The following is a 12,017-nucleotide window of genomic DNA, read 5'->3' as shown; positions in this document are numbered from 1 at the left end:
GTACTAATTGCACATTTAACGAAATGAGAAGGGTTATTGAAGTTAAAACAAATATGGGTATCAAAATAAAATATGATGGCACCAACGACATTCTTAGTTCTTTTAACTACTTTTTGGGTGGTTAATACATTTTTTTAAATTCAGTTGAGGACTTTTTGATTGAACGCTAGCTATTTAAAGTTCACCAAAAGAATTTGCAATGGTCACAAATTAATGCGCTTTTATCTCTCTTTAATTTCTGACGAAGGCAATGAATTTTGGTCGAAAATATTCCGAGTTGAGAATTTTTCAAGAATCACCAAAGAATTCGCAATTGTCACAAAATATAGAGCTTTTAACCCTCTTTAATTTCTGATCCAAGTCAAAGAATTTTTGTCAAAAACATTCCGAGTTATGAATTTTTATTTTTGACCATTTTCAAATTTTTGATTTTCTGATACGGGCGGATGGGTACACTGGCATTATTAAAAGTTGTTCAAAAAAATTCGCAATTATCACAAATTAAAGCACTTTTATCCATCTTTAATTTCTGACAAAGGCAATGCATTTTGGTCAAATACGAAAAACTTTGCAATATGTGATCGAAATAAGTGAAAAATTAAAGTTTTTCGAAGTTTTAGTTAAAAACTTTTGTGTAAATGATAAGTTATTACAATCAGCTTATAGAATGTTCTAAAACACTTCAATTGACTTTACTTTGAACATTTTTTGACCCATTTATAAAAAGATATTGATTTATTTAATTACAAAATTAATTACAAAATAATAGTAAATTCTAGAATTACCAGAACCGCATTAGTCAACATTAGGGCATATTCACGAGAAAAATTAAATTTCTGTCCATGCGTCACGACATTAAAAATAGTATCTTATAAAAAAAATAAATAAATAATAGTATCTTGTATCTTTGATACATTATGCTATAAAATTTAAATTGTCCAATTTCTTATATTTTTTAAAGCATCATTTAGAAAACAAAATTTACTTTTATAATAGTTAGAAAAAAAGATACAGACATTGAATCATATATTGACGTATGGACACAAAATGACCGTTTTTTCATGGAAATGATCATTAGTATTTAGTATTGACAAAAGAACACTGTCTATTTTTAATGAAAAGAAATTAATTAAATTTTTACAATGTCCGGTTTTGACAGTAACATAAGCAAAGTATTTGTGTAGGAGTCTATATAAGGCCCAGTTAATGGGACGCCACAACCAGTCCTTTAAAAACGGTGCCAAAAAATCTGAGGGTCCGTCATCCCTAACATTAAAATTTTTTTTAAATTGTTCTTTTCTTCTTTCAAATATGTCGAAGTTCACGTTGCTACTTCTTCTTGTCTCAGTCGCGTTCACCTTCGCCGGTAAGTAAATAAAACAAAAATACAAAATTTCCAAAAAACACAAATTTTTAAGATGATATTAAGGATGATGTGAGCGAAGATCTTTGTAAGGACTAGAATAGGACTAGAATATCATTAATTACTTATTGCAACGAATTTTGTCCATCTACTTCAGATATGGACAATGATCCAAATCGAGCACCACCTTGCGATCCAGCAGTTTGCGTTTTGCCCGATTGCTTCTGCTCCGAGGCTGGTACAACAATACCAGGCAATCTTCCATCCAATAACATACCCCAAATGATCACTATCACATTCGATGATGCCATTGATAACAACAATATTGACCTCTACAAGGAAATATTCAACGGCAAACGTCGTAATCCAAATGGGTGTGATATCAAGGCAACATTCTTTGTCTCGAACAAATATAGTGATTACTCCGCCATAAAGGAAATGCACAAAAAGGGCCACGAAATTGCAGTGCGCTCCATTTCGTAAGCGACAATACAAGGATTTTTAACTTAATTTTGTTGTCTCTAAAGAATATTTTACTTTCTCTGTAAGATAATAGAAAAGAGGAATCTGCTTTTAATTTTCTAAAATCAGATATTTATTTCTTCCTTTTATTACGAAGAAAGATTTCGACTTTTATGATTGTTTAGGCACAATGATGACGAGACATTATGGTCGGATACAACTGTTGATAACTGGGGAAAAGAAATGGCGGAAATGAGGAAAATTATTGAGAAGTATGCTAATTTACCCGAAAACAGTATTGGTGGTCTACGTGCACCGAATCTTCGAATTGGTGGTAATCATCAATTCAGAATGATGGAGGAGCAGAAGTTCTTCTATGATTCCTCAATTACTTCGACGCTCAACAATCCTCCATTGTGGCCATACACTATGCACTTCAGAATGCCTCATAGTTGTCACGGAGATTTGCAAAACTGTCCCACCGGGTAAGATTTTTTCTCTCAAACCAATAATTCTCTTTGCCAAAGACTACTTTTAAAAGCTGATTTTAAATAAAATGCTAAAGCAACAATTTTTAGCATCAATTGATGCTAAATATAATTTTTAGCATCAATTGATGCTAAGAGCCAGTTTCACCAACTTCCGATTAAAAGTTAATCAATGATTAAAGACAGTTTAAAGGCTTCTGATTGGTTAATTGATGATTTAATCATTGATTAACTTTTAATCGGTGTTGGTGAAATCGGCCCTAAATATTGTTGCTTTAGCATTTCATTTCATTTAGAATAGAAGGCCAATTGATTTCTCTAAAATTCACCTTCTTTTTTTGCAGATCCCATGCAGTGTGGGAGATGGTAATGAACGAACTGGATCCAAGAGAAGATCCATCAAATGATGAATATCTCCCCGGTTGTGGTATGGTCGATTCGTGCAGCAACATTCTCATCGCTGATCAATTCTACAATGTCCTAATTCACAACTTTGATAGGCACTACAATCAAAATAAAGCACCATTGGGTCTTCATTTCCACACCACTTGGTTAAAGAACAATCCCGAATTTTTCGACGCATTCGTCTACTGGGTGGATGAAGTTTTAGAAAATTACAATGACGTCTACTTCGTAACAATGACCCAAGCTATTAAATGGATCCAAAATCCACAAACAGTGAGTGAATCAAAGAGTTTCGAATCATGGCGTGACAAGTGTGTTGTGTAAGGTTCACCAACTTGTTGGGTTTTGTTTTTATTGTCGTTGCCATTTGATAATAATTAGCATTATTCTTTTTCTTCTATTTACTAATTTACTAATTATTATAAACTAATTCACTATATTATTATAAAATAATTTACTACATAAACTAATTAACTATATTAATCTCCGTATTCTTTATTCTTTATTCTAATAAAATTCATTCAACATTGAAATTTTATAAAATTTCAAATTGAAACTGTTTGAAGTTCATTTATGTATGAAAATTGTAAACGCAACTGCTTTGAAATTGAATTAATTTTGAAATACTTAAGTAAAATTATTCATTAAACAATTTATTTATTTTATGATAGTTTTTCAAGATTTAAGTTATTTAAAAAGAAATTTTTGTCAGAAATTAAAAAAATTGGAAGGTTTTGTATTAGAATTCGTGGCAATTTTATAGTTCATGAGTCAAACACAAAAAAGACACAAAAATTCAGAATTTTCTTATGAATTATAAAAATTTAATTTTTTAAGTACTTTTAATAAAAATTAATAACTTTTCCCTAAATTCCCTGTCAGAATATATGATTATTATAATTATAATAATATATTAAAACTATATAGATATTCCAATTCATATTTTATTTTTTAAAAAAATTTGTTTTAAAAATTTTTACGTTCTTTTATTTTGAAAATTGCTAAATTTATTTAAAAATGTGAGGGAGAAGTCAGCCGCGCACGTAAACCTGCGAATTGTTGCTAGTATATTAATTAATTATTATAAGAAATGGATTTTCTTCATTTATCATTTCAAATTCAAAAATTACGTTTTATGGAAAAAAAGAAAACACTTCGTGGAGAAATTTCGCTGTCGTTTGCAATTTAATGAATTGACAGAGCTATATATCTTGTAATGAAAATTGAAAAGATGCAATTTATTGTATTGTGTAATGATATTCATTCTATAGAGGCGATGACAAAATCGTTACTTCTATTGTTCCTTGGGGGGTAATAATAATTATTAAAGCTGTGGCAAGAAGAAGTGAAGCCACAGCATCTCCAACATTGTCTGAACAGTGAGGAATATGAATGAAGGTATTTTGTATTCTCGCGCAACGGCAGAATAAAGCACTCGGAAGGAGCTCAGCTTCCGGTTTGTTAATTAATTGCAAGGTTATTAACATTTGAGATTAAATGCACACAAAATTCTCATCTGTTATTTGAATAATTAAAAACCAAGTTTATAAATAAGAAATTAAAAAACGAGAAAATTATTCTAAAATACTCTTTCTATTATTATTAGTATTTTATTATTATTAATATTATAATTATAATTATCGTCCATTATAAAGGTATATTTGTCACAGAGCCTTTTTTTATTTCTTTTAAAGTCAAATTTTAATAAGACGAATAAAATTTTTATTTGAATCAAACAAAATTTATTTAATAAAAAAAGGTGTTTTGTATTTTTAATTTGACAAAAAGATGTTTTTTTACACATAAATATTTTAATATTCTTAGAATCAAATCCGTCCTTTTTCTTAAAGAATATTTTTCATTAAATCTTATTATAACAAATAAATTACTAAGAAAAATAATAATAAGCAAATATTTCCCTTTGTTTGATTTTATATTCAAAAAGAGTTTTTTTTACTTAAATTACAGAAGTTTTGATGATAAAAACAAGAAGAAGGGAAGAGGTGGGAGGGGGGGGGTCATTGGGGAAAACACGTTTGCATTCTTTTGACTTAGTCGACACTGAAGAATGACTATGGAGACTTTCTTATTCGAATCGAATTATCGACATTCGATACATTGAAAGATTGTCTCCATCTGACCTTTAATGATATACACGCAACAATCTCGTGTCTCTTTAAAGTTAAGTACTCACTGGGTCATCGACGTAGGTATATTATAAGCATGGATTATCAATTTTATTTTCCAAGAATACAAAATTAGTAAATTGTCAATTTTCATTTTTTTTATTATACCTTGAATTCATAAATTAAAATGTTGTATTCTCTTAAAACAAAATTGAAAAAATTAAGCTTTCTGTCCATAAAAATGTAATCACTATAGTATTCGAAAAAAAACTTTCTTTGAATTCTAATGAAAAAGATTTATTTTTTAATTTGGTATTCCAAAATTAGAAATTTTGAAAAAAACTTTCTCCTTTACAGTCGCGTGAACGTGAATTTGATATATAATTCACTAATTTGGAATTATTTTATTATAATTATTATAGTTATTATTGCTATCATTATAATAATTATTTCGTACGCGTGTTTTTATATTTGAATTTTAATATTAGTTTCGAAAAATTATTAATTTTAATTATTATTTAAATTATTATTTAAATTATTATTATTATTATTATTACTAAATGAAATTAAATATATTGAAACAATTGAATTAAATTATTGATACTACTTGTAGTATAAAATACTTTAAAAAAATTAAAAAATACTTTTTTTTAAATGTTTAATTTTTTGCTAACTATCGTAAAAATAGTTAAATTTTCGACAATTATTTGTTTTAGGAGGTAGAGTAAAATTTGCATATTATCATTACATTTTATGTTAAATTCTAAAAGATGGGCAATAAAGTTCCAAAAATTGTCGGGACCAATCATAAGAAGAGTCGTAAAACATAAATTTTCGCATGTTATATCAATGAAAAAGTATGTTTACATGTTCACATTCTATCCAATTAGAGTCGATTTCCTCATTACATTCTCAACTTTTATGATCAAAGTCACGAAACTTGGTAAAAAAAGCGAGAGCTCTGTGCATTATTAATTCTTAAAAATTATTTTTTTTTCAATACTTTTTTCTAAACCACAAGAGAAAAGAATTCCGAATTTATTGCGAGTACAAATTTTTTCAGAGAAGATATCGATAAATTAAAATTTAGTATTTATTATATAATAGATTAATAATAAGGTTTAATATAATATAAATATTAAATAAAAAATAATAAATATTAAAATATCAAATATTAACTATAATTAAATCCCTAAGAAGAATTTTATTACTTTTGAACAATATTTAATTTTTACGAAAAATACTATTACTCTTGAAAATAATTGAATTTTTGCAATAATTTGAAACTTCTACATAATTGAATTTTTTTTCGTGTTTTTAACTAAACATCTAAAAATCCATTATTTTAAATAATTTTTGAAAAAGTTCTTTAAGAATTTTCAAATTCATTTGTTTACAATTCAATTTTACAAAATTTCAATTATTCGTAAATTCTTCAATTAAATATATATATTAGAAAATAAAAACTTTAAATAACTTAAAAAAAATCTTCAATATTAAAGTTTCTCAAAAAAAATTAATTCTACAAAATTGTCAGTTAAAAGTATGAAAAATTCAAATTTTCAAAGATTTTAATCTGAAACTTTTTCAAAATCTAAAATTTTAACTGAAATTCATTATTAAATCAATTTTTGTTAAAAAATTCTACGAAAATTCAATTATTTAAAAATAAAAATAAATAATTTATTTAATAACTGAAAGTTTCTTAAAATTTAATCCCCATAAAGAATTTTATCAAAAAATTTTTAAAAAATGAAAGTCTTTCGATGAATTTTAATAATATTTTTAAGAATAATTTTTCAAAAACAATTAAATTCTTGTGAAAAATTCCCAGAAATTCAATTATTTTTAAAAAATTTTAAATATAATTCTTGGCATACATTAAAAATAACAAAATTCTTTGCGGATCTTCAATTATTTCTTTCAGAAATTTTAATAAATTTTTTCTCAAGAATTTTAATATTTACGTTAAATAATCAAAATCTTTTCAGAAATTCAAATATTTTCGAAAATCTTAATAAAATTCTTCCCAAGAATTAAATTATTTTCAAAAATATTAAAATTTTAGCAGAAATTCAAATATTTTTTGAAAATTTTAATAAAATTCTTCCCAAGAATTCAATTAATTTCAAAAATATCAAAATTTTAGCAGAAATTCAAATATTTTTGAAAATTTTAATAAAATTCTTCCCAAGAATTATTTTCAAAAATATCAAAATTTTAGCAGAAATCCAAATATTTTTTAAAAGTTTTGATAAAACTTTTTTGGTAGAAAAACAATTATTTTTAATACAATTTTTAAAATAATATCTCAATAATATTTAATTATTTATAAAATTTTAATGAAATTCTTCGAAATAATTGAATTCCTAAAAAGAATTTTATTATTTACGAAATTAATTGAATTCCAGTAAAGATATTATTATTTATGAAAATAATTGAATGATTGCGAAGAAATTTATAAAAATATTTGTAGATAATAAAATTTATGTGAAATTTTTATTATTTTTTGAACATATTGAAAAGTTTGCCAAGAATTGTATTAAATTTTTTGAAAATAATTGAATTTCGGAGAAGAATTGAATTATTTCTAAAGATAATTGAAATTTTGATGAGAATTTAAAAAAAATTTTAAACATAATTGAATTTCTGCGAAGAATTTTATTACTTTTGAAAATAATTGAATTTCTGCAATCATATGTAAATTTTTTAAAATTATCCAAATAAAATTGTACAATTTACGAACTTTTCATTCTTTTTGAATCAAATTACGAACTTTATGGACCTTTTTTAAAAAAACGGACTTTTACGGACTGCAAGTAAAGTTACGGACTTTTACAAAATTTACAAACCTAGTTCGAGCACTGGAACTGCCACCTGACGGTGACCTTGGCGTTCGCAGGTGGAGAGTAATATAGAAATGTTTTTTTTAAATAAATATAAATATAAAAGAAAGAAAATAATTTGCAAAATTACTCTAAATAGTACATTCTATACAAATTCTAAAAGTAAAATAGAAATACTAAAAATATTTCCCACATTTTCATAAAGTGAAATATATAGGAATGAAGCATAAAAATTCCAGTTGAAAAGAGTATTTTGAAAAGTTGTGGTGAATTTGTGGAATTCATCATTTTTCTATTATATACGTAAAGATATATGGTGGGTTTTTCTGTTGAATTCGAGGTGCATCCTTAGAATTGTGCGTAGGATAAAATTCCTTGACTACCTTCGCGAAATTTTTTTTTCGTTTCCCTTTTTTTTATATAGGTATAAATATATGAACATGTCATGTGATGTTCTGAGCGCCTACGAAATTCTCTTTTCGCGGAAAACAATAAAGATTTTGTAATATGCGCCGGTAAATCTCGGTCGAGTACGAGTGATGTATGGAGGACGAGTGCCTCTTTCCGGAAACCTCATTGAGCTTGGGCGTTGAAAATGGAGAGGAAGTGAAAAATGGTAAGAAAAATGGTCATTATAATCGTGCGTCATGATTGATGATCAAATGAAAAATTGCAAGCACAAAAATCGTATTACTTTAGGTTATGAGAAAAATTTTTTTATGTAAATCCAATTTTTTTCTTTTCAACAAAATGAATTTTTTGAAATCTTTTTTTTCGATCTATTTTCTGGTCCAAAAATCGGAAGCACCGATTTAAAAAAAATTGACAAAAAAAGAAGAAAATGGAAAAAAATAAGAAAAGAAAAAAATGAAGAAGGAGAAAAAGAAGAAGAGATTTAGAATAAGGAAAAAAGGAAAACAAAAGCAATATATATGTGGAGCGAGTGAAAAATTTCTATTAGACTCGAGTTTATAAAATCGTCTGACTAGACGGTATGTCTCAGTGAGCATATATATGAAGGCGAGACTTTGAAAAAGAGAACGATGATACGATAAGAAATGCATCATTTCCCCTTCGTCCCTCAATAAAATACATAGTCTCGCTTCGCAAAGCACGCTCAAAATCTCATGTCAGCGAAAGTAGAGAAAGCTGTCGATATAGCAAGGCCGTTCTTAAAACTAAAACAAATTTCATCTGCCGCCGCATCTCTCGAAATGAGCGTCGAAACATTTTAAATCCACGTGATCACTTTTTATGACAATCAATCATCAATTCCAAAATAAATAATCCGATTCTTTCAAAAAAAAAAAAAAAAAAAAAAAACAGACAAAAGAAAAGAAATCCTTAACGAACAGACATGATTCTACCCCACATCTACCAATTTACCCCGGTTCACGGTTTAATTTTTTTTAAGTTCATTATTATTAATTATTATTACATATTTACAATTTAAATTAATAAATATTAATTAATAACGTATAATAGGAAGTCCTACTTATATTAGTTATATTAGTCCTACTTATTACTTATATTATTCATTATTTATCATTAATCAGGGTTGTCAAAAAAATTTAATTTTCTTTTGCCCTTACTATTCCCTGATTTCAAGAAAAAATTTTGACTTCTTCCCTGACCCTGAAGAATATTCTGCTTCACTTCAAAAATCATTAGATTTTCAAAAAAAATGTTGTATTACATTTATTTACGAATTTCTATAATTGTAAAATTATTCTATTTCATTAACAACTTCTTTTTTAAATAAATATTTAATCATTAAAATTTTTCTATAGGATTTAAGATTTTCAAATTCAAACCTTCTGAAATTCAATAACTTTTCAGAATAATATCATAAAACATGAAGGAATCGATTTCTTCATGTTTTATAACAAATTTAAGATGACAGAGTGATAAAATCATTATTTTATATCATCAGAATATTGTAACTATAAATTCAAATTTTCAAAAATTTTAATTTGAACGCTTTTTAAAATTCAATTATTTCTAAAAATTCACGCTATAATGAATTTAATATTCATTTATAATTTAACATATTAAGAGAAATTCATTTTTTCATTAATTTTTAATAGAAAATTTTCCCAGAATTCAATTCTTCAAATACAAACAAGTTGTTCATTTCATGATCATTAAGCTTCCTCAATATAATATATACCAATTGTTTAATTTTTTATTTTAGAATAATTATTTTAAAGTGTTAAGATAAATTGTCAAAAAATACAAAATTTCAATTTTTTGTGAAAATTTAAAATATTTATTAATTCTATAAATTTTGATAAAATATATACTTTATATACATGAATCGATTCGTTTTTATGTCAGGAATGCAATTTTGACAAGAATTAATAAAAATTTTAATATAGAAAAAAGTTATTTCAAAAAATCCAAAAATTAATTTTTTCAAAAATTAAAAAATTGTTGAAAAAAATTTTTTTTTAGATATTTTTGAAAATCCTTTTGTCTGATTTTTGGTATTCGTGACCGTAATACACCTACAAAATTTTATCAAAATCCGTCAAGACGTGTAAGAGAAAATTTGTCCACAAGAATCGGTGACATACACACACACACACACACACACACACACATACATACATACATACATATACATACATACATACATACATACACACACACATACATACACACATACATCCGGACATTTGTTCCTCTCGACGAATTATGTATACTACACTTGAAAATTTGTAAAAATAATTGGTTCTAAAAAATTCGGAAATCGACATCACTATAAGGCTTCCTTTATGAGGAAGCAAAATTAAAATAAAATTTTATATTCTTTAGGATTGTGTAAGGCTCAGTCCCTACTAGAACTCTGGTAATTTTCAGATGATTAGAATTATTAAATTTAGAAAAAATAAATTTTTATTTTCGTTTTTACCAAATTTTGTTGTCTGATGGCGTACGGGTGGACCTGCTATCACTTAAAAATTAAAATAAAATTTTATATTCTTTAGGATTGTGTATAACTCAGTCCCTACAAGAACTCTGGTAATTTTTAGATGATTAGAATTATTAAATTTAGAAAAAATAAATTTTTATTTTCGTTTTTACCAAATTTTGTTGTCTGATGGCGTACGGGTGGACCTGCTATCACTTAAAAATTAAAATAAAATTTTATATTCTTTAGGATTGTGTAAGGCTCAGTCCCTACTAGAACTCTGGTAATTTTCAGATGATTAGAATTATTAAATTTGGAAGAATTAAATTTTTATTTTCGTTTTTACCAAATTTTGATTGTCTGATGGCGTACGGGTGGACCTGCTATCACTTAAAAATTAAAATAAAATTTTATATTCTTTAGGATTGTGTAGGGCTCAGTCCCTACAACAACTCTGGTAATTTTCAGATGATTAGAATTGTTAAATTTGTAAGAAATAAATTTTTATTTTCGTTTTTACCAAATTTTGTTTGTCTGATGGCGTTCGGGTGAGGGTGCTACTACTTAAAAATTAAAATAAAATTGTATATTCTTTAGGATTGTGTAGGGCTCAGTCCCTACTAGAACTCTGGTAATTTTCAGATGATTAGAATTATTAAATTTGGAAGAATTAAATTTTTATTTTCGTTTTTACCAAATTTTGATTGTCTGATGGCGTACGGGTGGACCTGCTATCACTTAAAAATTAAAATAAAATTTTATATTCTTTAGGATTGTGTAGGGCTCAGTCCCTACTAGAACTCTGGTAATTTTCAGATGATTAGAATTATTAAATTTGGAAGAATTAAATTTTTATTTTCGTTTTTACCAAATTTTGATTGTCTGATGGCGTACGGGTGGACCTGCTATCACTTAAAAATTAAAATAAAATTTTATATTCTTTAGGATTGTGTAGGGCTCAGTCCCTACAACAACTCTGGTAATTTTCAGATGATTAGAATTGTTAAATTTGTAAGAAATAAATTTTTATTTTCGTTTTTACCAAATTTTGTTTGTCTGATGGCGTTCGGGTGAGGGTGCTACTACTTAAAAATTAAAATAAAATTGTATATTCTTTAGGATTGTGTAGGGCTCAGTCCCTACTAGAACTCTGGTAATTTTCAGATGATTAGAATTATTAAATTTGGAAGAATTAAATTTTTATTTTCGTTTTTACCAAATTTTGATTGTCTGATGGCGTACGGGTGGACCTGCTATCACTTAAAAATTAAAATAAAATTTTATATTCTTTAGGATTGTGTAGGGCTCAGTCCCTACAACAACTCTGGTAATTTTCAGATGATTAGAATTGTTAAATTTGTAAGAAATAAATTTTTATTTTCGTTTTTACCAAATTTTGTTTGTCTGATGGCG

At 26.2% G+C, this 12,017-nt stretch overlaps 2 protein-coding genes across 2 annotated transcripts; both read left to right on the top strand.

Annotated features, from left to right (window-relative positions):
* Nucleotides 1-1,311: 1,311 nt before the first annotated feature.
* Nucleotides 1,312-2,314, top strand: LOC122501085 (chitin deacetylase 1-like). The gene is made up of 3 exons (XM_043610350.1): nucleotides 1,312-1,366; nucleotides 1,521-1,842; nucleotides 2,011-2,314. Exons 1-3 carry the CDS (start codon nucleotides 1,312-1,314, stop codon nucleotides 2,312-2,314), a joined length of 681 nt encoding a protein of 226 aa, XP_043466285.1.
* A 313-nt stretch (nucleotides 2,315-2,627) lies between these two features.
* LOC122501081 (chitin deacetylase 1-like) lies at nucleotides 2,628-3,103 on the top strand. Its single transcript, XM_043610344.1, has one exon. It carries the CDS (start codon nucleotides 2,677-2,679, stop codon nucleotides 3,040-3,042), a length of 366 nt encoding a protein of 121 aa, XP_043466279.1. The 5' UTR covers nucleotides 2,628-2,676; the 3' UTR covers nucleotides 3,043-3,103.
* The last annotated feature ends 8,914 nt before the right edge of the window (nucleotides 3,104-12,017 follow it).

Source organism: Leptopilina heterotoma, unplaced genomic scaffold (genome assembly GCF_015476425.1).
Source record: "Leptopilina heterotoma isolate Lh14 unplaced genomic scaffold, ASM1547642v1 Lhet_199, whole genome shotgun sequence".
Classification (NCBI taxonomy): Eukaryota; Metazoa; Arthropoda; class Insecta; order Hymenoptera; family Figitidae; genus Leptopilina; species Leptopilina heterotoma.
This window is presented reverse-complemented; position numbering and strand designations above follow the sequence as displayed.

Coding starts and splice junctions, on each gene's coding strand:
- LOC122501081 (XM_043610344.1), top strand. CDS start 2,677: ATGGTAATGAACGAACTGGATCCAAGAGAAGATCCATCAAATGATGAA.
- LOC122501085 (XM_043610350.1), top strand. CDS start 1,312: ATGTCGAAGTTCACGTTGCTACTTCTTCTTGTCTCAGTCGCGTTCACC. Junction 1,367..1,520: donor AGTCGCGTTCACCTTCGCCG/GTAAGTAAATAA, acceptor CATCTACTTCAG/ATATGGACAATGATCCAAAT. Junction 1,843..2,010: donor ATTGCAGTGCGCTCCATTTC/GTAAGCGACAAT, acceptor ATGATTGTTTAG/GCACAATGATGACGAGACAT.